The sequence below is a fragment of the Vidua chalybeata genome, chromosome 1, assembly GCF_026979565.1.
Source record: "Vidua chalybeata isolate OUT-0048 chromosome 1, bVidCha1 merged haplotype, whole genome shotgun sequence".
Taxonomy (NCBI): domain Eukaryota; kingdom Metazoa; phylum Chordata; class Aves; order Passeriformes; family Viduidae; genus Vidua; species Vidua chalybeata.
The window spans coordinates 68,672,498-68,700,458 of record NC_071530.1 but is presented as its reverse complement, the minus strand read 5'-3'; the positions used below and the strand labels follow the sequence as shown (position 1 = coordinate 68,700,458).

Genomic DNA, 27,961 nt, shown 5'->3' with positions numbered 1-27,961 from the left:
AAGAATAAGAATCACCACAATGGTAATTAAATATTTCTATTTATTTTTTTATTAATACAGTATCTCCTTCCCCCCAGACAAATAAAAAGAATCATTCATAAGATATTTATTGAAGAGCTATCAAAACAGAGTGCTATAGAATCTCTTGCTTCTTTTGGAAGACAATTCGCTTTAGTATTATTCAGAAACATCACTGATGCCTACAGAATAATAAACCTTTTTCCCCAACCTAAACATCCATAATAGATCCAAGGCACATAACACTGTATTAATTTTGGGAACCAGGTTTAACCTAGTACTCAGAACAGAGATATACCACATGAAAAGGTATAAGAATTACAACTTGAAGAGGAAGTTTATTAATGATGAGGGCAGATTAGGCTACTGCCAAATGGTGAATTACCCTACTGGTGAAGATCAGAGTTTTGATTTCTTCTGGAAGAAGCTGACAATAGCATTTACACATTCATCAGACAACCACCTCTCCGTCAGCACTTCACACTCTCTACTGTTGACTGCATGGAGCTTCTCCTTTTCCATACTTCGTAACAGCTGCTTGGACACTGCCAAGGACTGCAGGAGAAAGAGAGGAACATTAGGAAGGTCAGTTTTCTTTTCTATACTTTAGTGCTTCAGGAAATAATACAAAACCCACACTGGAATCCTACCCCAACTGCATTAACATCAGATCTCTTAGCTTTCAGTCAACCTTTTTGCTGGAAGTATTTATTGCATTTAATTCCCTAGACTACTAATAAAGTGGAGAAGGCTCATGGGAAGCAAACAAGCAGCCCCCCCAAGTGCTCACAATCAGAGTAGATGGGCAAAAGAAACAAAACCCATTCAACTGTCTGCAGTGTCAAATGCCACCCACATTATCAGCAGCTGGCACAGCTCTCTCCTCCTGTCCAAGGAAACACAAGACCAGCAAGACTTCAGTAGTCTTGCAAATCCTAAACTAGTGAGCAGGAACACTGAGTTCAGCAAAAATTAAAGCCACTCAGTGTCATCTTGAGTACCCAGAGTGCACACACTATAATAATATTGCAGAACCAGTGGTAAGGTTCTTAAATATAAACTATTGCCAAAATAAAGACCTAAAAGAAGCCACCTAAGGCACTCACAGAAGCACTGCACAGGTGGATTAATCAGTTAATTTGTAAGGCTTTTCAGCACTGCATCTCTGTGGACAGTGCTCTGTCTTAGATGCAGACAGAGTAGAAGAGAAGGACCTGATTCCCAGCAGTAGAGGCACAGATCTGTGCTTGAAGGAAAATATATTGAGCCTCATTATTTTGATTAAGGATGAAGTGAAACCAAGTGACAGGACAAGTTTGGCAAAAGAATTGGGAATTCTACCAGCTTACAAGGTGGAGAAAAATTAAAAATACTGACATTTTTTGGGAGGCTTGCATAAGCTTCTAATCTTGCCCAAACTTCCTTCTGAAAACTGCTGTCAGGGAAGACTTCAGTCACAAGTCCCTGGGCACAGGCTTCTGCTGCAGTCAGCTTTTTATTGAAAAGCAACATCTCACTTGCCTATATAAAAAAAAATAAAGTGTGATTCAACAAGACACAAGACTTGAGTTATCTGACAGGGAAGCTGCATGCTTCCACATCACATTCATTTTACTCTCTTGCTTGTTAATATCTGCCCTCTGAAAAGAACACAGAATAGGTGATGATTATTATTACTGTAATTATTAAGGAATCTCCAGATACTTCAAAGGCCTTGCTCAAGCAGAGCACTCAGTCCCATCATCCAGGCCATAAAGAAGAGGTTAAGCAAGTTTTATACCCAGAATCAACCCCTGGGCTTCATCACTAGGGACTGGCCTACAGCCTACTGTTCATTAGGACTGTACATGTCTTTTTGAGTAGAGCTCCAAGGTTGCAATCTGAAATTACCTCATCATAAATGTGTTTGTTCACTTTTGCAGTGACTCCAAGATTTCTAGAACATGTACTGGCAGGCTGTGTCTCACTGAACAGACTACTCTTGGTACTTGGATGCCTATGAAGCACTTGTTCTGTTCTTTATAGATTTAAACCCTGCTCAAAAAAATACATTATATTAATGCATGAAATATAAGTATTTAAAACTACCCATATTTTTTTCTGTGGGATATCAAAAGAAGCAAAAAGGACTTATGTTGTTCCGAGAAAAAAAAAATTCTGCTGTCTCTTCATTTTTCAGGTTTTTTTCCTTTTTATTTCCTTTTTTTTTTTTTTTTTTTTTTTTCTTTTTACTATAAATTAGTTTCCTTATTTCTAGAATAGACATTGAAATTAAAAGTATGGACAGAAGACCACACTTGCTGTCATAGTCAGAGGGTACCAACACACAAAGGTCAGATGATCCCACAGGCACTGCACAAATTCTTACCTTGGCTAAGCCCATAATTTTTGGAAACAGGTAAGAGGAACATCCTTCTGGGCTCTGCCCAAGTTGACTAAATGGGCTGTGAAATGTAGCCTGGCAAAAAAAAAGAGAACAAAATAAAGGAAACCTTAGATCAGAGCATGGAATTGAAGTACTAGGATTTCATTTTCATTTTAAATCTTCTACTGCAACAGAGTACACCAAACACATCTGACCTATCACCATTATAGCCTTCAAATACCATCTGGTAACATTGCTTCATTCCCTCAATGCACCCCAGAGCCAACTTTGTATAACTCCATTCCCACATCCAACAACCCTATTGATGAAGTTACATTAATTGAATACAGCACTTAGAGAAACTAATGTGTATGTGCAAAATCTTTACAGAAAGGATGTTCATGCACATTTACCTTAAATGTTATTAAATACATATTCCAAATAACTTAGGAGGAAAAAAGCATTTTTGCCTTTCTGAAGGCAAAGCAAGTTTATTCTTCTGAAAAATTCAAGTCACTGAACCTTTTTTCACCAAATTTTAAGCAAATCTAAAAAGAGCCTGTGCCAGAAATGCAGCAAGGAGTCATACAAAATAATACCATAACTGCAAGTCAGAACTGAACAGTGAACAATCTGTAAGAACTGAGATCAATCAACTTTGAGAAGGCTTCAAAAATCTTGAAGGTAATAGGAAAATTGTCATAAAGGATAATCTAATGAAATACTAGGTTAGATGCTATAGAAATCCTCTGAGAACTGTAACCAAGGGTTCAAGCAAAAGTTGTCCCAGTGCAGGCAGGAAGGTACTAGCAGACTCTAAATAATGAACTTGCCATGGACTTTAAACACAAATATGCAGAAAGTGAAAACTGTATCACATAATAAGTATGCAAGTAATATAATCATGCAGAGATTTAAAAAAATACAAAGCAAAAAATAAGATGCATTTATCAATGATAATATATACAAAGTAAAAGGAAGTTCAAGTATGAACTTCAAGCCATTCAAAAAAGAAGGATAATGTTAACAGAACAAAACATTTTATGCATATTTGGATTAAACTTCAACTAAATCTACACTAACTCATGGGTATAAGGAGATGATATTTTGAAGGCAAGTGATTAGACTTCCAAATAGTCTTGATAAAATTGAGAGGTATGAGTAAGAAGATACTACTGATGGACAAGTTAAAGTTTGTTGGGAACAACTTGGTATGTAGCATGTGATACACAATAGTTTTCCTGGCAACTTTGCAGTAAGGGATCCAGGTGTTAGATCAGATCACAAGTATGTAAATCAAATAACACAGTGGGATGTCAAATCAGAAATACAGCCTGCAGAATGTGGAGAAGTTCTTCTGCTCCATTTCATGTTTAGTAAGACATGAGTTGGAGTGATGTGTCCAGCTTGTACCACTATGCTTAAAGAGACACAGAGCAAATGGAAGGAGTCCTGAGGAATGTGACTGCAGGCCACATGAGGAAAGGCTGAACAAATGGCAGCTGTTCAGCTCAAAAAAAAGGAAAATACTGAGAAGAGAAGGTAAACCTGAGATATATCTAATATGCTAAGTACACTGATGGCTAAGGTTATTCCAAGGGACGATGCATATAGACTGTTCTTTAAACTGAGAAACAAGGAAAAATATGTTCATCCTGTAGCAACAAAAGATCAGATGAGAGGGGTGAAAGAGGGAGAAGCCAACATTTTTCTAGTAGAAAAAGAGATCTATGGGCCATAATTGACTGAATAAATCATACACATTATACAAGCATATGTCAGGAGTGACAGTCATCAGTGATCTGTAATTAATTACTTCAGCCAGTTACTGAACTTCCATTCCATAATAAACTTCTGCTCCCCCTTTCACACCTAAAAGGGGCCTTACAAACATCATTTCACAACAACTTAGAAGAGGGGCTCTTAGAAAAGAGCCTCTAAGCTGGTCAGTAACTTGATAAGCTTAACTGCAGCACGGGAAATTCCATGCATGTTAACTACTGGCTGATACACCCCTGTGCTGGTTATTAATATAGGTAGGTGTTCCTTGATGTGATATACAAAGCCTTTAGACTTTTCTGAAGTGTTCTTTTCTTTCAGATTACCCCAAATCAAATAGTATTTAATACAGAAAGAGGCTTTAAGACTGTCTTGGGATAGGCCATGTAATATACTTACCCTGTCAGAAGCATAGACAAGGTCACATAAAGCAAGGACTGTTACACAGATTCCAATAGCTGGGCCATTTACCACTGCAATCAGTGGTTTAGGAAAATCAATAAAATGACCCACAAACTCTCTAGAGAGAAAGAAAAACAGAAGATGCAAGATGTAAGATAGACCTCAAGTGTTTTTCATCCAATATAAACAAATTGGAAAACACGTAATTTGACACCGCATAACAAAACCCATGCTATATGGAAACTATGTAATGTATGGTTTTTGAGCCTTTCAGAAATGAATTACAACAAAACAATAACTATCTGAAACAGCTGCATTTCCTTAGCAACTAAGAATCAAACCTGTACATGTCAGCAGAGCTTTCCTAGTTCCTGTGATCAAGTTATGGAAGTGTTTTCCTCTTTAGCTGCAGTTGCTGAATACAGTGCACTGACAAGAGCCCTCTGCCTACGCATCCATCCCAAGTCCACCCATGGGACAGCAATTCCCTTCACAGACTCTGTTCTGCAGTGAAGCTCCAACAGGCACCAACACTATAATGCTACCTCAACACAGAATTCCCTAGTGCTCTTCTGCACATGTTTGAGAAACAGCATTTTGTTTCATCTGACAGCTGCTTCTCCATCCAAGAGGTGCAAAATGCATTCTCAAAATAAAACATTTTCCAAAAGAGAACAGTGTTGCAAGAACTCCATTTTTCTGGCATCTCTGTGTATTGGTTGTAGTGAAGCACTGTGCCTGTGTAACAGTAACAGCCCAACAAACACAGGCTTCTCACAAAAGCAAGGTTAAAGGCCATAAAGCACACTAGACCCTGCATTGTGCTGAACACCCTGCAAAACACCACACTGCAGGTGGGAACACTTGCCAAGTACCACTGAGTAACATCTTCACAACAGGCTCACACCACATCATTATCACTTTGAGGGGCAACTGTGATCCACAGACAGCTCACCTAAGTAAAAACTGCAAAACTGAGTACTTTACTTGCAGTTCATCTTTAAAACATAATCCAAACCCACTGATTTTCTGTGTATTTTAGCTTTTTCACCAATTGCAAGTGCCTAAGGAAACAATCCAATTTGCAAACATCTCTCAGATGCAATTATCACGTACAGAAGTAAAAGAGAAGACAGAATCTGCTTATGTAAGGGGAAAAAAGAAGCAGACCCTTATGTGAGATGATATCCCTGATCTACTTGGCCTTAGAAAATAAATTCATTTAACAGATGAATTAAAACTTAAAGGCAGAACCAAGATCCCAGAATTACTGGGCAATTTTGAACAAGCTTATTATACCTGTCTCTGTTCAAAGAAGTCTGCCAGTGAGGGTATTTCGGCATTTCCTGTTAGTGCAGACACTGCTAGATATAAAACCCCCCACATTTTTTCATATACAGTTAAAACAGTGTTTTTGTCATTATACCTGTATGTACTTTGGGGATTAAACAAGGAAATCAAGTCTTTAGCATCACTGTACTTTAAAAGACTTCTAATATCAATCTATTTATTTCATACAATTAATACCACTCCTCCCACAGGATCTTTGTGTTTATGCACACGATGAGCCCATAGACACAGTCACCTAAATAGATGGATCTGGGTCTCTGCTGTTGTTTTCTAACAATGCCTTCAAATTATATTTTTCCCCTTACAGTTACTTATGTATATATGAAACTGAGATGTTCTACTTGAGTAATACTGCTCCATCTTTTGCCATCTTCTCCATTTCACCAGGCTGGACATTAGTGAAATTATTCAGATCATTTCCACTACTGTAGTAGTCTCCATTTCCTGCAGAGAACACATAGGAGTAAATGCACCAATGGTTTCTGAGTAGGAAAGAGAAGAGAAGCTTTCATTTATTACATTTACAAAAGAATTTCATCCTGAGTGTCTAATAACATTAATAAATTAGAGGGATTTTCTCAAATTATATACAATATCTTAAAGGACATCTATGGTTTAAAAGTGTTTTGACTGTCAATTTGTTGGAAAAAAAATCAGTAAAAAGCCAAAGGATGCTAGCTGTGAAATATTTGATGTGGAAAAATAATTTTCTTTTTTTTTTTTTCTGTAACTGTCAGATAGAAAAAATATTTTATTTCTTTCCCTGCACACTTCCTTAGGGGTTTTTTGTCTGTCAATTTGCAACCATTCAAACAATTAGATGTGAGAAATGTTTTTTTAAACAGGACAATGGAAATGTAAGTTGATGCATTTCCCTTCACCCACATTCAAACTGATGAAGAAATCAAAAGTAGACAGAATAACCTATTTAATATGTGGTAGAGTTTCATATTTTTAATGATCTATTGAGAAAAAGGAACAGCAGTCTAAAGACAAGACTGACAGCACTGCATTGACATCACTGTACTGGAAGATGGATTCTTCAGTAAGAAACAGATAAGCTGGTATTCAATGTATAAGTCAATTTGAGGCACCGCCTAAGAAACAAGAGGCATTTAAAAGCTGACTATTGCATGACTCAATTGCCTAAATCACCCTATGTTCCATGAGGACATTCACAGGATGGGACTTACGTTACACTGCAGTGCTCTTATTCACTGTGTGAAAAGGAATAGAAAGGTTTTGCAGAGGTGTTTGCTGTTGACTCACAGCTATATAATGTGTTAGACTTTCCAGCTTCAGTTGTGTGACTCGCCTTTCTTATCTTTTAAGGGCTGTGGTGCACAGTCATTGCTACAGAAAGGAAATCCAGCATCCTGGGAATGGGAACCAGGTGCTGGTAAAGCAGACAGTGGAGAAGAATTTGCAAGCAATTACCTCAGAGTGAACATGTTCAAGCCCAAATTCACCTTGAATTCGCACTACTTAGCTGTCAGCCAAAACTCAAGTTTTGGCTAATTTCCTAAAAAGACACTTCTCTGCAATGAGGACGGGCCAGACAGCCAGCTATTCAAAAGTAATAAAGCCTTTAGGAGCATTCCATGTCCATCTTCTCAGCTGAGAAAGATGTTTTGATGTAACAGCAAGCTTGCTTAAGAATTTAAAATTCCAGCTTGAAGAAACTTTGCCAAAACACTTCAGAAAATCTTTGGTCTATAACAGAGGAAAGGATTTCCTCACTTAATTTTACCTTAGTCTAAACACAGGTAGGTATTTTATGTCAGTACTATACCTTGGTATCACATAAAACATACCAGTAATAACTGCTATGGTAGAATCATTTTTTCCAGCTTCTTCAAGCGCTTTGATAATTTCTCTGTACATCTGCATAAAAGGAAAATGAACAAAGTATAAATGTGATACTGCAAAAGAACATAAAAATGAGATTGACACCGACAACAAGGAACTCAAGAGATAGATTAGCTATGATCCTTTTAATTACTGAAAAATTTATCATACACAGAAAGTTTGGTATTACATGTGAAGTACTTTGGACCATAAAGACACACGCTTGCAATACTGAAAACTTGCAGTGCAAATGTAAAGGACGAAATAAGGTCTTTTGGAAAAACAAGCACTGACGTGAAAAAGCCAGTTTCAATACAGCAGTTTAAGTGGACAAAATAACACATTAAAGAATCAGCAGCAGTGGGGTGAAGACCCTGCTCTGCTATCTCTGCAGTTGTGAACCAGGATGATTGTGATGTTTCCAACAGGATGGACTTACTCATGAAGATAACTGTGGGAAACAGAAGATCACCTACACATACATGCAGCAGTACTGAGCCAAAGGCTGCACAAATGCTTTGTTATACTCAACACAGCAGTCAAATCTTGCATCCAAAACACAGGCCAGTCTTCCTGCAGTTTGCTATTTTAATTTAGTCTAGACCATAATCCTATATTAAGTTTGAAAGAAATCAAGAGACACAGAAAAGCCTAATCTGTAAAAATTTAGCCGAATTATTTCATTTTGTACTGGGTATTTATTCCTTAGGTTGTTGTTGGATCCCTCACAAAGGTCAGAACACCATGCTTCAGTCAGTTCTGTTGAACCCATAGTAAGGACCCTTTAAAGATTAAAGTAGCTTCTTCAGAAAGAAAAAAAATCATTAATTCTCCCAAGTTCATTTCTTTACCTGATGGTTGATGGCATTTTTCCTATCAGGTCGGTTAAACATTATCTTTGTGATATTGTTTTTGGTAGTAACTATTAATGTTTCATAGCCATCATGTCTGCCCTCTTCTGGAGAAGCCTCTTTCTTCTGGCTAGCAGATTCTGCAGAGACCAGACTTGAGATAAGTTCAACATATTTCTGTCTGGCATCATCCTGATATAAAAGAAAAGAGATTAAAAACTCAGGTAGGAAAAAATTGAGGAAAAAAAAGAAAAAAATACTTTAAAAAAGTAAGAAGAAAATAACACACAAAGGATTATGAAAAGCTACAACTGAAATCAGTTGCAGTACTAATAAAATGGGTACCTGGGTGGAGGGGGAGGGGAAGGTAACTGCTTCAGGACAAAAGAAAATTAAAATCTCCATTATAACATATTCCAGTTAGGGGGGAGAGAAAGGGAACATGTTGTATCTGAGCACTGCAGAACACGTTTTAAGTCATCTTAAAGGCAGTAGCAATAGATTCACAAAATGAAAGTGCATAGATGCTGGGATGATGACATTTATTTTGCTGGAAGAGTGCTCCCATCCATGATTAACATTACCAGAGAGACTTTTGTCATATTCCCAGCATTTACATGTTTCTATGGATCCTTTGTTTCTGCTTTCCAGTCAGACATTTCTCCAACAAAAGTTTTTATTTTAGAATATGTGTTGCTGAAAATAAGATCACTGAAATGGATCTTATGGCATTTTAAAATTGCTTGAAGACAATAGTTTTCATTTAGCACTAACATGACGCACAGAAGCCTAAAGAATCCTGTCTCCCTACTTCTCAAGTAAGCAATGATTTAGAAGAATTTTAAGTAATTGGTGGTTACAACTTATTGGCTTGAAAGGATAGCGTACTTGGAACAGTTCTATAATCCATAATGAGTAGCACATGGATATGTCTATCCACTCTCCACTCTAACTGGAGGAGCCAATTCCTTTCCTTAAGTATTTCTTGACTACTCCTAAAGGCTGCAGGGCCGTCTCAAAAATAACCCTAAAACCCCAAACTAAACAAAATATCAAAATGCACCCCAAAAATCCCAAAGCAGAACAATATCTGATATTCATGATATTATGCAACCATGTTTTCTTTTAGAAAAATAAAAATACAAAACCCCTCTTCTATATTAAAGAATCTTTTTGACTGAGCTCAGCAACTACTTCTGAGCAGCCGGTCTAATGCAGCACTGACACAGATGAATTGAAAAGCTTGTTTCCTTCATTTACTAGCAGCTGAGATAACCATGGCAGCTCTATGCAGTCAGACTTACTAAAACCTGCATGAAAAAGGAATGCTTATGTATCTCTGCATTTTTATTCTCCCTGCTTCACTTGACTTCTCTAAAGGTTATGCAAGATACTAAAAATATCAAGATATATTGAGAAAGAAAGAATGAAGAGAGGCTCTCAATACACCAATTTTTTGTAGTCTTTTAGTCAATAGCATCAGAGACTGACTTTTTAAAATGGCAAAGTTATGAATATGCTGAATTCAGAGATTTGTGTTTTGTTGTAGGAACTGAGAAGCTCAATCCATTTTTCTTAAAGAGCAGAATGGACCATAATGCAAAATACCACTATTTTCATTGGAAGTCACCACATAAGATCACTTACACAGATACAAGCTGGCAGTAATAATGTAGAACTAGGCTTACACTAAAAAAAATTACTAAAAAAAAAATCTTCAAACAGCGAAGCGGTGAAGTGATTGAGGAATACAGTAGCAAACATTTTGATGGCTGAAGCAGAGACGCTCAACTAACATGCAATATTTTTAGTCATCAGCTACTCACTTAAAGACCAGGCACTTCAAGGCAGAGTAATCTACAAAGTATCTAAGTGGAATTATGAGTTTTGTCACCTGAGACAAATTGCCAAGAGAGTTCCATGCATCCCATTTGGCTTTCTTGACGAAGTCCAGCATACCTGGTTTTGGAGCATTGCAGGGACCTTCAGTAGCCTGAAAAGAGAGAGAAACAGGCTTATTTAAACCTTTGATTAAAGTTCAGATGATTTGGTAGAAAAGATGATGACTGTTCTGAATATCTATCTGATCAGGATACAGAATTCAACTCTGAGAGAGAAGGAATACTGTTTGGACAATATGCTGACAGTTTGCATACTGTGAGGTTTTCAGTGTCTGCTATTTCTAATATTGTATTGGGCTTCCAGAAGCACGTGATCAATATGAGAGACTGCTTTCCAAAACACCCATGCATGTTAAGTTCTCCTGCTGCAAAAACCGTGAAAATTTTATACTCATAAAGAATGTTAAATACTTGTTAGCTGTGTGAAGAGACCTTTGAATAGGAACTATTAATTTGGATCTTACATCAAAGTTGGCCCTGCTATGAGCAAGGGCATTGGACCAGCTGAACTGGAAGAATCTGAGCTATCATGAAGTATTCTACGATCATTTTTTCCTGAAGAAAAATAAACTATTGGAAAGAAATATTTCAAGTGGGAGGCAGGAAAGAAAGAAAGAATACATTTATGAACTGACTATTATTAATCAATAACGCTACCTGGATCCATCAGCTATCTTTAAGGTTTTTTAAATGAGTTACTGATTGCCTTCTCAACATAACAAGCCTGTACTGACCCTGCAGTCAAACCTGATCCACAAATACTTCCTGAAATACCAATACAAGCCCTGCTATGGACATAAAGCTATTTCTGCAAAGGTCTCCTTTTATGCTGTGATAAAGAATAACCTTCACTCAAACTGTGGAGGAACAGTTCCTTGAATTCAAAATAAACAAACAAAAAACCCCAAAACCAACAATGACCATACTAAAATAAAAGAGAGGAAAAATCCCCAGAAATCAACTTCCAAATGTCAAAACCATTATATAATAGGCCCAGATGTCTATAGACACAAGAAATTTAAGAGGAAGCATTCAGCCCACTCTTTTTTTCCTAGGCATAAGCCATTTCCAAAGCTGAATCAAAACTATTATATGGAAGGCATCACACAATGGATGCAATTTTGCTCTATTTATTTGAATAAAGGTTTCTACTCAAAGCATGAAAAAACAGGTTTGCTTCCTTCAGAATTTAGGCATTTTAAGGGGCTGACATTTCAGGAACACAATTTGAGCATATAAAATGAAGAGCCTGTTAACAGACAATACATTTGAACAGCCTGTATTTTAAATAAATTTAAAATAAATATTTTAAATAAATAAACAGTCGCATCCCCTCAGATTATAAATGCTCCTTACCAAAAAAAAATACGTCAAGTCATGCCTACCTGTTTAAACAGGGCATAGAGTTTCAACTTAGTTTCATTCCCAGGATCCTTTTTTAAAAGCTTCAGCTGTTCTTGAGCCTTCTGGAAGTCCTTCTGGCTGGCCTGCATGGTGGCTGCAGTCATGTGCAGGTGAATCGTTGGAACACAAACAGCTTGTGTTGGCCTGGGAGTAAGCGGGGGAAAAAAAATCCCATTACTTGATTTTTGTGAAAGACTAGAGGAGAAACAAATACACTACTTTTTAAGACATTTGAAGTAAATGTAACATTACATACAACACTAATCAAAACAACAACAACAAGATATTAAAAGTGACAGGAAAGTTGCTTTAGAAGTTTGCTATTGCTGTGATATAATTAACCTTTGGAAATTATTAATTTTTATTAATTATTTAAATCTCATTCCCTTGCACTCAGCACCTTGAATAATGCATTCAGTTCTGGGCCCTTCACAAGACAGACATTTTGGTGCTGGAATGTGTCCAAAGAAGAGAATAAAGCTGGTGAAGGGTCTGGAGCACAAATCCTATGAGGAGCAACTAAGGGAGCTGGAGTTTTTTAGCCTCGAGGATAGGATGCTCAGAGGGACCTTGTCACTCTCTTCAACTGCCTGAAAGGAGGCTGTAGCCAGGTGGGGGTCGGTCTCTTGTCACAAGTAACAACTGACAGAATGAGAGGGAACAGCTTCAGGTCGCACCAGCGGAAGTTTAGATTGGCAAAGAAAATCCTCCTAATATCCAGACGGGTGGTCAGGCATTGGAAAAGGCTATCCAGGGAAGTGGTGGAGTCACCATGCCAGGAGGCATTTAAAAGATGTGTCTATGTGGCATCTAGTGGCATGGTTCAGTGGTGGACTTAGCAGTACTGGGTTAATGGTTGGACTTGATGATCTCAGAGGCCCTTTTCAACCTAAATGGTTCTATGATTAGCAGCTTTATACATCCATTAATTAAGATGAGTATGCAGCCTGTCTGCTCTTCGTGATATTTTCAAGTGTGTGTGCTTCTAGCTAGAAACATTTGAATTTGAAAGTCTGGTTCTCCTTTCAGGGCAGCACAAGTAAAGACTAATTTCAATATGTACTTTGGAAAAGGACTGTAAGTAAACCAGCTTGTAGACACTTGAGAAAAAGAAAGGCAGTCAAAATATTCTGGGAGAACAACTTCTCACCAGAAAAAGGCAGTTCCATCAAAACCTCCCCCAAAAGTAGCAAACCTTACCCAATTCTATAATACTTCATAAAAGCAGGTTTACTTCAGTAAAGCTTGGACTCAAAAGCCAAGAAGTCTTATAATTTTGATTTACTTCAAGAGGGCAAAAGCATGTTGTCACACTTCTTTTTTTGTTAAATTGCAATATACATTAAGCATTTTTACTATTTTAAAAATATTTGCAGTTTATGTATGAATCTTCCTTCTCTATTCTAGTAAAAAGGAAAAAGACCCAACTTTCCCTATTCTAACTTACAGACACACCTGTCATGTTAGAACATCATATATGATAGATTTTATAATCAGTCTCATTTGAAAAATTAATGAGTATCTCAAACGGAGACTGACAGAATGCTTAATCAATTTAATGTTAATATTACTGTTACAGGACAATCATTTTAAAATCATGGAAATGCTGCCTTTTTATACACACCTAATGAGGATTTAAAAGATGTTCTACTGCCTACCTCAAAAATGTCCTCATTTCTCTTATTTCTTAAAGAAAATTTATTTTCTGCTGAAAGCCTAAAAGTTGCAGGCAGCAAGTGTGAAGAATGTGAACTGTTCCCCATTATTTCTCTTTAATTTTATGCAGCTAAATGATGTCTTGTAAAAGTATTTGTAAGCCCTACTGTTTTTATGTCCTATTATAGCCCTTCTTTGGTAATAAAATCAAAGTTCTGATATTTTGGAGATATCAAGCATGAATGACAGACATGGAAAGAATATTTTTTGTTACACACAGATTTTCTTTCAAAGTGAAAAGATTTTCAAAATTTGCTTCAAAACCTTGTGCCAGGAGCAAGAAACGTATCTGAACAATACAAAATGGAACAGGCTATCAGAAAAGGTTGCAAGAACAGAAAGTCCTTTTACTTAAGCTGATCAGCTGTAAGCCTTTATTAAGATAGCAGTGCACCCAGACAAACACAGGGTAAACAACTCTCACTGTAACCAACATTCAAGCTGGTGTGTTCAGAAGACTCTGTCAGAGTTTAACAAGTTCATCCCTTAAATACCCAGGAGGTTACTCAGCCAACTTGTGGACTCCGTTTCCAGCATCAAAAAAATATTTTCAACAGGCAAAAGTGCACCTAAATGGATACAGATACAAGATTTTTAACACTGCATCTCTTTCATTAGTCTGTCCTGGAGCCCCAGAACATAACACTTTGAGTTCTTATTCCCAAATGTGTTTTTAAAGTCACATTTACAGGAAGAAGAAATAAGACTGCAGGAAGAGCAGTTGTTTTGGTTTGACTTTTTTTTCTTTCCTCCAATTTTGCTATCCATCTTTGGAATTACTGGAATGCTACTGTCCCCAAGATGATCCGTGTATCTGCTATAAATTTTCTTGTCAGTATAGGCAGTGACTGAGGTAGATCCTGTGATTAAGAATGGAGATTTGGGTTTACACCATGTTTGACAATCTGGATTTCGCTCCAGCCTGGCTGTGGTCAGAATCATAAAAAGGCTGTAAGAATCTCTTTTATATACAACTTGATAATGATCATAAATTAACAAAATTTGAGGATGACATAGCAGCTGGTCTGAAGGTACGTACACACATATTTATGGTTAAGGTTGGTTTGGTTTGAGTTTCTTTGCATTTAGCAAGTCATAATTCTCTTCCTTATTAAGGATGCGAAGTAGACAAGTTAGAAGAGGATGATAAAACAATCAAAAAAGTTTGGCTGGGGAAAAGAAAAGTGGAATGATCTTTCAGTAAGTCCAGGCTCAGAGGAACTTTGCTGTTTGGTTATATTCACTTTTTACTTCTTAGTTAAATGTTTGGGTAAAATTGTTATCTATCCACTTCAAATACTTAATCTTTCATTCTTTTCCTCCTTACCTACTGATTTGTAATAGGAAATTGTGCAACCTATGTGTTTATTAAAGTCTGTTTATAAGAAAAGGCCTTTTATCTTTCATTCTTCCTTGCTGCTTGTCACTCAGTTCTCTGGAGGACATTGATGATTCACCCCATTCCTTCTGTCTTCTGATCTCTACAGACATTTCCTACACATCAGAGATGCTCACCAATTCTCAACACACTAAGGCTAAGCTGATTACTATGATTTCGCTATTAAAATAACAACAAAGAATGAAAACATAAAGGAAAAATTAATTTATTTCACAATGAATTAATCTTGGGCAGGATTTCATTCTTCAGAGGTACATACAAACAGCAGTAAGAAAGCCCCTCGATCCCAAGTAGATCACACAGAGTGAGGAGACGACACCTCTCAGCATGCACAGCAGCACTGCCACCTCTGGCACTGCACAGTGGTGCCATGCCACAGTCTCAAGGACAGAGGAACTGCTGCTGCAGTACAGTGTGCAACAGCTTGCTCCCTCCACCTGCTGCTCCCTTGCTGTGACACTGAGTCCTTCCTAGTCATTCACTGAGCAAATCCATGCCCCAGTTCAGCAGCCGCACAAGACTTTGTGGAAACCAAGCAAGGCAGGCAGAGAGCCTGGAACCTCACTTACAGGCTTTTAATCCAAGCAGAAAAAGAAGCCTAGGAAAGGCAACCAAAAACCCCTCAGTATTTCTCTTTCTCGTCTACTCACTGCAACAAAGTGAAATAATTTCCTTCACAAAGCTTCCTGTTTATTGTCCTGCACCCAGTGGCCGATTAGCTGCCACTGCCCCACTGCTACAAATTACCTTCGCTGTAGAGGCACCCACAGAAGAGTGGTGAGGGCTGGGCAACCTCCCCCAGCTGGGTAAAAAGCCAGCTCCCACCAGAGAGACAGAAGCAAGATGAGTCACAATTTGGCAGCGCAGTCAGAGTCCATGACAAACGCCTGTGCTCTCCTGCAAGACCAGTCACTGGGGACTTCGCAAGTTGTACACTCTGAAAAAAGAAATAAATCCTGGGCATCACTGTCTGAACTTGAAACATGCAGGTTGACAACCATTTTGTATTTATTCCCCTGGTTCAGACATCTCTCTGCTGCCATTCAGTCATTTAGGATACCTTGGAGGCTCATCATTCATCCTATTCACTCTACTTGCTCACTTAAATGTCCCTTATCCCAATAAACATTCAAATGTCTCTTAAATTTAGGACTGCAATTCCACTGAAAGTAATTTCTCACTGTTCATATTATTCAAAAAAAAGACTGCAAAGCCTGTTAAAGGCAGGCCTCTCACTTCTGTGTAGTTCTGTCCCTTGCATAAGGACTTTAGAAGAGTTAAAAATGCCAACATTTTGTAAAATACTGACTGCTCACTTTCTAACTTTTAAAGCGACTCAGCAATTTCCTCATAAAGATTAAACAGAAGTCAAAAGATCTCTTTGCACTGGAAACATCAGACACACTCAGCAGAAGAAAGGGATGGATATACCTGAAATCTATATTCCATTTACTTAGGACAAGTTTTCTTTTAAACATTAGTAGATCCTGGGGAAATAAAGCACATAGAAAAGCAGTTAAAAATCCTATTAGGATTAAAAGCAGCGGGTGGTGCTAGATACACATGGGTTTAAAACTCCTGACAGAAATGGAAAACACTCATTTTACATTATTTTAAGTAGCTTCAGGGAGACAAGCAAGAAAAAGAACAGGAAGTGTTGTTAGACAGAAGCAAGAAGCACATTAAACTGTCACTTGAATGAATCCGGCAACATCTTTTGTCCATTACATGTAATACTTCAGCTCATGTGTACAGCATTCCTTCTTTGCCATGATCTCAAGGTGCTGTCATTTTTTCCATTGCTCTTTCCACACATTGCTCATGCAGAACAGCAAAGGGTACGGCAACCACCCCTTGGCATTTCCCACACACAGAGTTTTGCAGCATCATAAAGTGGCACTATTTCTGCTCATGTTCTTTCCATCTTAAGAGAAAATTGCATGAAATACTGGTGTGCTGGTGCTATTTAAAGATTTGTATGGGTTGGTTTTTGTTTAGTTATGACACAAAGCAATCAACTCCCACAAATCTCACGGTGCTCAGTGTTTGGTTATAACCTAAAACAACCTTCTGATTGTTTTAAACACCTAAAACAAGCATGCCTCTCCTGAATCCTTGCAAAGAAGAGGCAGCACATGTTTCCCCAGCCCAACCCCACCTGATTTGCAGGTGCCAGCCAGACCTCCAATTTCTCTATGAGGTTCAGGAGCCTAAAACCTATCTCAAGAGCTTCACCTGCCCCAGCAAGTGCTGCTCTTAAAGACTGCTATGAAGTCACACAGGAGAACAACCAAATCAGACCTCGTTGCTCTCTGTCCTCCTGCTGTGGGGACACATCCATTCACAGCAAGGAACCACACGTGCTCCCTGCCGAGGTCACTGGGGCAGTCCTTGCTTGTTGGTGCCTGGACAATACCACTCCAACCAGTTACAGGCTTCATTCCCCTTTTTTCAGCAGCACTTCTCTCACTTTGATCCTCCCTTAAAATTATCCTGGTTTTTCTCCCTGGAAGGGAAAAGGGATCTAGAGATGGAATAGCAACTTCAGATCATTTAGTTCAGCTAGATCAAGGGGCGCAGGAGCAGAGCTGGTGGGAAAGTTTGTCACCACTGGCAATTGTAGCAACTGTTAGGAAATGAGAAGTGTGAGGGGAACAGAAACCTGTATTTAAACTGTAACCATGAGAAAATGACTGAACCATCTGAAAAAAAATGACTTAAGTCTGACCTGACACACCAACTTCTCTCATTCCCCCCCCAAGCCTTTATATCAGAATCTCTAACAAGATTTTAAAAAATAAAGCTTAATTACCAAATAATTATGACAATGAGCAAAGCATTAACAGTACCACACTTCCTTGGTAACTAGGAAAACAATATTTATCATTTTCCATATTCACTTGCAGTGTTTTCTGCAGACAGTAAATTTAGGGTGGTACTTCGCTTTATTTTGCTGGCAAGAGGAAGCTATTGTCTATGCTGTTAACATAAAAATTATTAGAAAATTTTAATCTGCAGCTTCCCCAAGTTATGATTCATCATGTCATTGATTATATTCTACTGAAACCAAACAGATAATAATGTAACATTAAGGACTCATAATTTTTTTGCATAGCCCGAGCGCTTATACAGCAATAAAAGAGCTTTCCCCATATTGCTTAAAGTGGAGAGAGCTCATTTCTGCCATATCTCTCCAGTTATTCTCCCCATACAAGCTACCGAGACCTGAGCTGGGAAAAAGAAGAGGCACCTGAAAATGCTAAAGTAAATTGAGCATCCTGTGGCATGTTTGGAACACTCATTGCTCCTTTCCTGTTGGAAAAATAAAGAAGAGCTATGGAGTGTAGCTGGTAAATTTACAGATAAATTCTGGGTAGTTTCTTCTGGCTGTAGAAGAAAAGCAAACCTGTCTTTATGCCATCTTATTACACGCTGTTCCCAAAGAAATTCATATCATTTAACTATACACACTTGTCACCATATACTCTTTTCAGATTGTTTTTTTTTCCTTTTCTTGCTACTGAATTACTTTATCATGTGTGCCTATCAAATCAAAGGTGCCTGCTGCTGCTGTTAGACTTTTAGCTGCAAAATACTCTTCCTTTAAGTTGTATAGACAAATTTCCTTACAAACAGGAGTTGTGTATAATATTAAAAGAAACCTCAGCTTGACAATTTTTACACTAATAAAGGCAAACTGCTTCAGGTTTTTATTTCTAGTCTGCCCTTTCAACTTTGTTCTCTTATACTGGGAAATGTGGGGTACTAGGAGAAGGGAGGTGGTGAGCAAGTGGCTGCATGGTACTCCTCTTGGGGTTAAACCACAACAGTCCTTTTTGATGCCCAATGTGGAGCACAAAGGGTTGAGATAACAACAGATCTGACCACAGCATGTTAGAACAAATTTGTTAAAAGCATTTAATAAATTAGTTTAATGGTTGGTTACAATGCCGTTCCATTTGCTCAGAGTTCTTGCATGTGTGCTCACAGTCTCTGTTCCATCCATGGGGTCTTATCAGCAACCAAATTATTCTCTAGAAATGAATGCATTTGGTTCATTTGGGGAAATACCAAGTTTTATTAACCATGGCAACACCATGAAGGAGTTGATGATTCAGTAGACAGAACTCCATCCTTCCTAAAAAATCCCCAAAATGTAAGGAAACAACCATCCTTTCCTGTTCCACCAGCACAGACTCTGGGAGTACCCCACTATACTGCAGCATGAGTAACTAAATTTATTGTTATTAGGCAATAAGAATGTTTCTAGTGTTCTCATATTTCCAATGTATCTTACTAGTAGAAAGCATCAGTTCAAATATTCTATAAACAATTTACTTACTGCTACTTTAACAAACAGAAAGAAATTAAAGCCAAATTATTTTCCCCTTTACATTAGAATGTTTCAAGAATTGTTCTAAACACAAGTTTGGTGTATAAATCCTTATCAGCTTTTACTATTTTACACTCCTACACTGTTTTGACATATAAAAACTAGAGGATAATTATGCGTCTGTTGGCAAATTGAAGTGCTGAATCACTGTTGTTTAGTGCAAGTGGCTCAGCTGTGCTTGATAGTTTCTTTTTCAGTATTAAAGAATAGCTAAGAATGAAGGCTCTAGATTACCATTCACTGAGATATGAAATGATCTGATCTTTGTGCCCTATACATGCACAGTTTTGTTTTATTTATGCTCTCATCACAGCTGCTGGGAGGGACACTAGGATCATCTCCTGAAATCTCCACAAGAACTCTCTCTTTCCAGCAGATTTAAGTTGACTGGACATGATGAATAACTAAATCATGAGAGAACTTCCTGTACATGCTCAGTCCATGCAGGACATCTCTAAAAGCAGGAAGATTTACAGACAGAAACACACTTCAAAGTTAAAAATAAGAACATTAGCAGAAAAAATATAGAGCTGCAATACTCATACATGTGACATTTGAGAATCACTCAGTTTATTGCAGCAACTGGAGAGCAGCAAACTCAAATACATTCCTTACACATCGTTATCCAAGGTGACTTAACAAAAAGTTATGAACAAATACTCAAAATCAATGGAGAAAGGAAAGTGCCATTTTGATTTGGCTTGCAGGGACAAACCTTGTTGGCTGTATGGATAGCAAGAAAACTTATATTTTAATATCAATGGCTTATGGCCAGCACAGGTAGGTTTCTTGACAAGGATACAACCAGCTTCTGCAGCTTCCACCTACATCGGAACACCCACTGACTCTCCTCACAGTGCAGCTGAATCAGTGAAAGGAAGCAAAAATTTTGTCCGAGGTTTACTTTCTCTCCTGAATCCATGACATCTAGATACAGTAAGGGTGGACCAAAAATACTGAACAAAACAGTAACAAAGCAGTATTTGCCAATGGCTTATCCTGCCCAAATCTAGATCTCTTTCAGACAGCTTATAATTAAACACTTTAGGTCTAAACACAAAGTAGCACACTGCTCTTGGTTTTGTCAGTATTTCCAGCACCCACAATCAAACAGACCAACAGGTTGTCTTTAAAGACCTGGGACAATTTATTTAACAAAAATCTGATAATCTGAAATTGAAATTACAAACATACCAAGGGACTTCACGTCATGTCTTACCAAGTCAGTGTAAAAAGTTTAAATTAGAGAATTTAGAAGGCTGCACCTAAAGCAGCAGCTCCCAAGAAAGAGGTCAGAGGATTGTGTTGAATTGTGCCAGTTCTAAGTGGGGATGCAACACAGGCTGGCTTCTGCTATAATTGTAGAGATCATGAAGAATTATTGATCTGGGAAAGAGGCAGATAACTCATATAACTTGGAAGTTCTTCCTCTGAATAAATATTTGAAATTTAAAATTTACCCTGTTTAATGGTTAGCTTATAAGGACCAAATTATTCAAGAATTGTTGGCCATTCTATAAGCTAAATACTTCTTACACCAGGCCTTATGCCAGAAAAATTACCAGAACACCTTACCAGAAAAACAGTAGCTGCTCTTTCAGAGGGCCAAAGAATCAGCAAAGAATCCATACAACACAATATTTCTAATCCTCAATAAATAATTTTTATTCATAATTAAAAATGGAATCTCTTCTATTCAACACTGGTGAGGCCACACCTGGATTACTGCATGCAGTCCCGAGTTCCATAGTACAAGAGACATGGACATTTCATACTGGAAAGAGACCAGAAAAGAACCACAAAGATGGAGCATCTCACATATGAAGAGAGTCCTAGAGAACTGGGATTGTTCAGAAAGCTGAGTTCCATGACACAAGATTTCCAGAATCCTCAGGATTTCCAGACACCTTGGCTCGATACTACCTAAGAACTGTGAAATCCAGCTCAGTTACATACAGCTTCCTGCTCTGGATTACATTTTGTTGATTTTAACTGCTGTGTGTATTTCCATCCAAAACAGTTTAAGAGTGTGCTTACATAAGGACAGAAGTTTACCAAGACACTTTTCTGGAAAACTATCCAATCATCTCACTACCACCTTTTAAGTTGTCTTTTAAGTTGTATTGGTAAACCAGCATGAGCAAACAAGATGTAGTAAGCCCTGCAATTAACATGAGTATTTGCAGAGAAAGCCTCCCATTAAGAGATTTAGTTGTGCATTCCTTTGACTAGTTAAGCCCAGTATTCAAAACATAATGGATTAGTTTATTCCAATGGCTATGTTTCAGAATCCTGGCCCTTAAAGAGAAATTCAAGATCCACTGTTGGTGTGAAGAACCTTTCTGAAAGACTCTGAAAATTACCTTAAAAATGCAAGGGGAAGCTGATTTTACCAGTATTTTGCAAAATCTTACTGCAAATGGCACAAGGTTTCAAGAAAGGAAAGAAGGTAGTTTCTTTAATATGTAAAACAAAAAAAATTACTACTTGAAAGGTAAGAAAAGTATGATGAGCTCTCTAAACTTCCTATTGACTTGCATCAAGACAGAAAAGACTAAGCTTAGGGGGAAAATAGGTTTAAAATCAAGGCAGATATGTGCTCTGCTTGCTTTTCTGGTGGCCAGGCAAGGGTCTGTGACCCACAAAACTTAGATCACAAACACCAACTATAACTACAGATCTGACCTACCAAAAGGAAGTTTGCAAAGATAAGCATGGTTATCACGAGCAGGAGGAATATAGCAGAGTACCTGAGTACCACAGAAACCAGCACAAGCCAAGGAGAGCTGATAAAGGGAAATCTGTCACAGAAAAAGATGTTGGTTGATAGGGAATAGCAAAGAGGTGAGCAAGGCACACTAGCACAGCCTGAAATACAGCACCAAGAGCCACAACTTCAGAGAGTCAGAAACTAAAATGCAAGAGCCTGTGTAAGACAGCTTCAGGGAGTAAAAAACATACTCCACCAGGCTTTCCTGGTGTAGGATCAGGGTCTGTGTTTTGTGGTAAGACACAACCCTTGTATGTGGACACATTTCCCATGTCAGTGAGCCAGGATGTATTCCCATTCAACTGCTAGTGAGTGGGGAAGTCAGCAGGCAGATGTTCGGGAGGCTGCAGGACATCTGCTGCCCACACCTCACTGAGGTCAGGAGGGAAACAAGACCCCACTTGCCTACATCGGGGGAAAAGTTTCAGGCATAAAAGCAACTTCTACTGTCAGCATCAGAGGTTTTAGTACAGACCCCCAGGAGACTCAGGAGTGTTTGCAAAGAGGGTTTTTAAGGATATGGTCTGATTGCAATACTTGATAGCAATACTTGTTAGCAATACTGCAAAAATCCAGTCTTCCACCTTGTAAAGGGAATTGGTTTAGGGATGTCAGCAGACAGTAGGAAAGAAAAGGAAAGCTGCTGCAATACAGAAATAGGGCCTGGTGGGGGGAAAGTGGGTGAAGAGGCATGCTTGAGAAGATGCCAGCATGAGAACATCAGAAAAAAGCTCCTAAAATTTGTATGTCCATACCCAACCACAACTATCTGAATAACATTGATGGAAAAGATTAGACATTTCCCACCAGGGATACAAGGCAGACTCTCTCTGAGGCCCATTAGGTCCTTATGGCCAAACCTGGAAAAAGGAAACAGAACAGAAAAGGGGATACCACCAGACTTACTGGTCACCTCCAGGATGGCAGCAGCCTCAAAGAGTTTTTCCACAAGGCAAGGCTTACCTGTCCTCTGGGTGTGCTGGCGTACACAGTTCTCCTCAAATGCAGGAAACTTTATTGCATGTCTGTAGCAGTGGAATAATGTATTTACGTGCTCCTCACATATTAAAAAGAAGCAAACAAACACCTGTGATCCATCATTAACAGCAATCAAGAAGCTTTTTCAGGGAATGACCTGGAATACTGAACTGTTTCTAAGAAGGAGGCCCCTGAGTGCAGTCATTTGATGAAACAAGAAATAATCTCAGCTGCAAGAGATCAGTTCTTCCTCTGCCCTCAGTGGAGCAACTTCCTTATAAAAGCACAGTTTAATGGCAAAGCAAAGCCTCTGGGCTTTGCTAAAAGACCCAGGACTTTACATCTCACTGGCTTAGTTGGAGGCAAGGCAGAAAAGAGCCATAGCTCTTTTCTGTGGGTCTATAGGTCTGCAGTCAGAGAGAGGTAAAGGAAAAGATGGAAGGGTTATAGTGTCCTGCTTTGCCATAAATCTATTAGAGGGTGCTTGAGATAATTACCAATTTGCAGTTGCAAAAATGCAACTGCACTACCAAGTAAAGAGTATGCAATTTAGGGTGCAGGATCAATAAACTCCCAGGCAGAAGTACAAAAAGTCTGCAGAGACTGAATAAGGACTGTTGTGCATTGTGCTGGAACACCTGAGCTCCTGCCATGTGAGTGGGCTGTAAACATCCAGATGTTTTGTCATGAGATGATAAGTGGATGCCAAGAAGAGATTTGGAATGCTGCTCAAGAGACAGATGGAAATGAACTTGAACTCTTAAGACTGCTGCCTCCCAAGCTGAAAACCAGATAGTGTAGTGGAGATTTACTGTGAGCAGGAAGTATTCCAGGCACAGGGAGGGACCAACAGGCTACAGAAGCAAAGAGAAGCCAACAGTGTAAGAGAAAATTAACTGGCTTTCAATTCACTTTACTTAAAGACCAGCATTTAATAGTGCTCCTATGAAAAAGGCTTTTCTGAGAAATAAAATAGCTCATGGGAAATTGGTCTTTGACCTCCTTTAAAGTTGCTGAAATACAAAGAAACACACTAGGAAGTTTGGGTGTGACTATGTTACTGTCTCAAGATTGACCAGGAGAGTGCTCTTGGAGAAAGTCTCTGCACTGCTGCCAACTCCACTCTCGCAGGTTGTGCTTGACACATACAAGTCAGATCCCTTCTAAACTACATAAAACTGGGAGATGTCCTCCAGCCACTGACAGGCATTCATCATTGGGATCTCACTACAACTAGCCCAAAGGAAACCCCCAAAACAAGGACAGCACAGATGGAGGTTTCCCAGCAGCAAGCATTTGGTGCCCACTGGTCTGTCTGACCTGCCCTAAGTGCAGATATGGCTTCACAGCAGTGGTGTTGTGGGGCCCCCAACCTCAAAGACCTGAGTGCAAAGACTGTCAAATGCATATTGCTCCAGTAAGACTCTTCTGAATGTGCATTTGTGCCAGCATACCCCCCATCTCAGATGAATTTAACCTTGAAATATTATATATTGCAACATGGCAGGACAAGAAGAGTCTGTGGAACCCACAGTTCCACGTCTGAAAGAATTATGAATGTCCCACTTAGAAAAACAAACAAACCAAAATAAAGTAAGAGCAATTCTTGCATTTTGCCTTTATATTTGCACAAGTCTTTCTCTTTCGGTCTTCCAAGGATATGACTCCTTTTCCAAGTTTAGACTGCAAAAAATGCTTCCTAAATTCACTGGCACAGCAAAGTTGCCAGTGTCTTTGATAAAATTCTGCTTGCATACTGCTAGACAGAAAATAAGGCTCACCTTTCTGGTGCTCCAGTATTAGAAATATTGCACTATTTGTCTTTATTATATCTGATTAAATACTTGTCATGGTTTGACATGGAAGTGAATTTTTTCCAGGAAGTTGGGTCAAACCAATCAGTGGTCAGGTTTGGATATTGGCACCTGGAGTGACCACTGAAAGTATGGACACGCCTCTGAGAACACAGGGGGTTAAAAGCAAGAACTCCCAGGGGAACTGTCTCTTTGGTTCTGGTCTCAGAGAGTGCAGACTCTCTCCTGCCCAGCCATGGGCTGGGTGGGGGAGGGGAAGCCACGCGGCCTTGTCCAGGTAGGCCGAGGGGGCTGAGGGTCTGGAACCGAGCCAGCTCCTGGACGGAAGGGTGGAGAGAAGCGGAGATGCCTTCGTTCCCCCCCTACAGAGGGAAAGTGACAGAGAGCCTGGCGGCACCTGGAAATTTGCCGGCAGAGGAGAAGGAGGAAGGGGGGGGGGATAGTGCCCAGCGTGGGAGACGGAACGCTGGACCGAGATATCAGCCGTCCAGGGAGTCTGAACTTTTAACCCTTTCCAGGAAATGAGGGCTTTGTAAAATATTACTCCTCCTTGATTTGTAGTGGAACAGAGATAGTCTGGGACCTGAGATGTTAGAAGAAGAAGTATTTAGGTGGGAGGAGATGATGAAGTAGCTTTTGGCTGGACTTTTCTTGTTAGCCATGGACTGAACCAAAATCTCCTGCAATAGAGACTGCATTTTAGGGGGATGCAGTGGTGACCCAAGGAGACCTGCTTCAGCTTCTAACAGCACAGGAATGGCAAGAACAGAAGAAAGCTGAGGAGGGAATGGTGATGCCCTCTGTCTTCGGGAAAGAAGATGAGTTCTGTTCTTGGACCCTTGGCCCCAGGGGAAAATGGGGGGGACTGTAGTCCCAGGATGAGAAGCTGAACTGTTGTATCTTTGGGTCCGTGGCAAAGCATCCTTAAAGGAGCCCTATGAGCAGTCTGTCCATGCATGGTGGTGAGAGCACTGTGACATGGAAAGGAGAGTGTCACACTGGCAGATTTTCTCCGGGCGGTTGCCATGTGTGACAGGGAAACACAGGAGGTGGCAACTGTGTTTCCTGGGGGGTCTGTGGTGCAAGAGAGACTTCTCTCTCCCTTGATAGCTTGAGTATTGATTATCTGAAGGGTGGTAATTTGATCAGGAATCCCAGGTGATGTTTCATGGTGGGTGTTTTTGGAAATTGGGAGGAGGAGGGGTGTTTTAAAAGGTCTTCATCCTGGATTTAGTGTATGTGTTTTTTGTGTTAGTAGTAGTTTAATAAAGTTTTTTTTCCCTTTGTTATTAAGCTTGGGCCTGCTCTGCTCTGTTCCTGATAACATCTCACAGCATTTATTGGGGAAGATGCATTTTCATGGGGGCGCTGGCATTGCGCCAGTGTCAAACCATGACAATACTAAAAACATAAACCCATTATTAATACTGATTTATGAACTGCTGTCTCATATAGAATCTTGCCATTTCAAATACATCTGACTCCACCAGCCTAATGATGATCAGCAGGCCAGTCTTTTACGTGTTTTCCCAATTTAGAACTGCTTTCCCTCACTTTCATTGTAACAACCTAGCTACATTAAATTAATATTATTTAGCTGAAAAAGCTTGCCTAGAGAGTTATTTTTTTGAAATGAGGGCAGAAGTCACCCAATTCTCTTTGTTTCTCCCTCTGTCGTAGAATGTTAATGTACTTACTTCAAATAAGTTCTTACAAAGCTTTGGGTGAAAAACATGACAATTTAATGCATAAAGGTCTCACAGTCTTCGGTTAAGATGTGCTCATACCTAACAGACATACTTGGATACTTGAGTAACAGCATTTCACTTATGAAAGTGTGCATTATAACAGTCAAATCTGAATGGTGTTACCAGAGTATCACACATCTTTATATCTATTGGTATGACGATGCCTGCTTCACTACTCTAGGAACTTGCTTTCCAAGTATACTTAACACACCTTACTTTTTCTTGAGTATTAAGCTATTTTTGATTGGAAGAGGAAATTCTATGAATTGGCATACTTTGTGATTCTTAGTCATATACAAGCAACTTTATCAGCGACATATACAAACAACTTCACAATACAGCCATTTTCAATAAAAATGTATATCACACAATTCCAAGTATAATTGCAACTCAAGCCATCCCTTCTGCTTTTCACTGCCCAGCTAACTCTGAAGGTGCACAGTTGCTGCAGAGCATGCTCCTGCACATGACACTTTATTTGGAAACAGCTTAAAGGCAATATGTAATAAATAAAGGCATAGAAGATATTGTGTGATTATCTGGAAAGCCAGAACAGTCTTAGCAAGAAGCCCTAATTGGCTGGACACACAATTAAGCTTGGTTTTGTCAAGGCCAGGCTGGATGGGGCTCTGAGTAACCTGGCCCAGTGGAAGGTGCCCCTGCCCCTGGCAGGAGAGCTGGAATTAGATTAACTTTAAGGTCCCTTCTAACCCAAACCATTTATAATTACATGGTCTATGGGACTGATAAAATAAAATACAGAAAACAAGAAAAGGCCCAAACACACACACTCTTTTGCACATTTCAGTACGGTTTTGGATACCTCACCCCCAGCCTAACCAACAACTTTTCTAGTGGTGAAATATTCGCCTCAGGAAGGCGAAACACAGGTTTCCCACTCCCACGCTGTGTTCAAACACTTAAAGGTGGTTGGTACGGCCGGAGGGGTCCCCCAGCTTTAGCAGAAAGCGACCTGCCCCGTTTTTGGGATGAGAGCGGCGCCCTGCCCAGTGCACTAACGCCGGGGCCATCCAGGGAACGCCAGCGCGGCTCATCCAGCGGCACGGGCAGAGCACCCGCTCTGCACGCCGAGCCCCCGGCACGGACACCCCCGGCCCCGCCGGCCAGCCCCGGAGCGATCGGCACTCACCTTGTCCCGCAGGGAAGCCGCCAGCACAGCCTCCGGACGAAGGTCAGCGCCGGAGCCGCCATAACCACGGGAAAA

General features: G+C 39.4%; 1 protein-coding gene across 3 annotated transcripts; it reads right to left on the bottom strand.

Annotated features, from left to right (window-relative positions):
* Window positions 1-22: 22 nt before the first annotated feature.
* On the bottom strand, window positions 23-27,961 carry ECI2 (enoyl-CoA delta isomerase 2). Of its 3 annotated transcripts, none has more exons than XM_053962331.1 (11): window positions 27,887-27,953; window positions 15,781-15,970; window positions 11,900-12,062; window positions 10,508-10,606; window positions 8,614-8,805; window positions 7,729-7,798; window positions 6,256-6,358; window positions 4,562-4,682; window positions 2,387-2,476; window positions 1,396-1,539; window positions 23-573 (listed from the first exon to the last, which is right to left on the bottom strand). In XM_053962331.1, the coding sequence occupies exons 3-11, from the start codon at window positions 12,020-12,022 to the stop codon at window positions 418-420; spliced, it is 1,098 nt and encodes a 365-aa protein (XP_053818306.1). In that variant the 5' UTR covers window positions 12,023-12,062; window positions 15,781-15,970; window positions 27,887-27,953; the 3' UTR covers window positions 23-417. The 3 variants fall into 3 exon arrangements, with proteins under 3 accessions (XP_053818306.1, XP_053818299.1, XP_053818291.1); XM_053962324.1 differs by lacking the exon at window positions 27,887-27,953 and adding an exon at window positions 16,465-16,520; XM_053962316.1 differs by lacking the exon at window positions 15,781-15,970 and having other exon boundaries at window positions 27,887-27,961.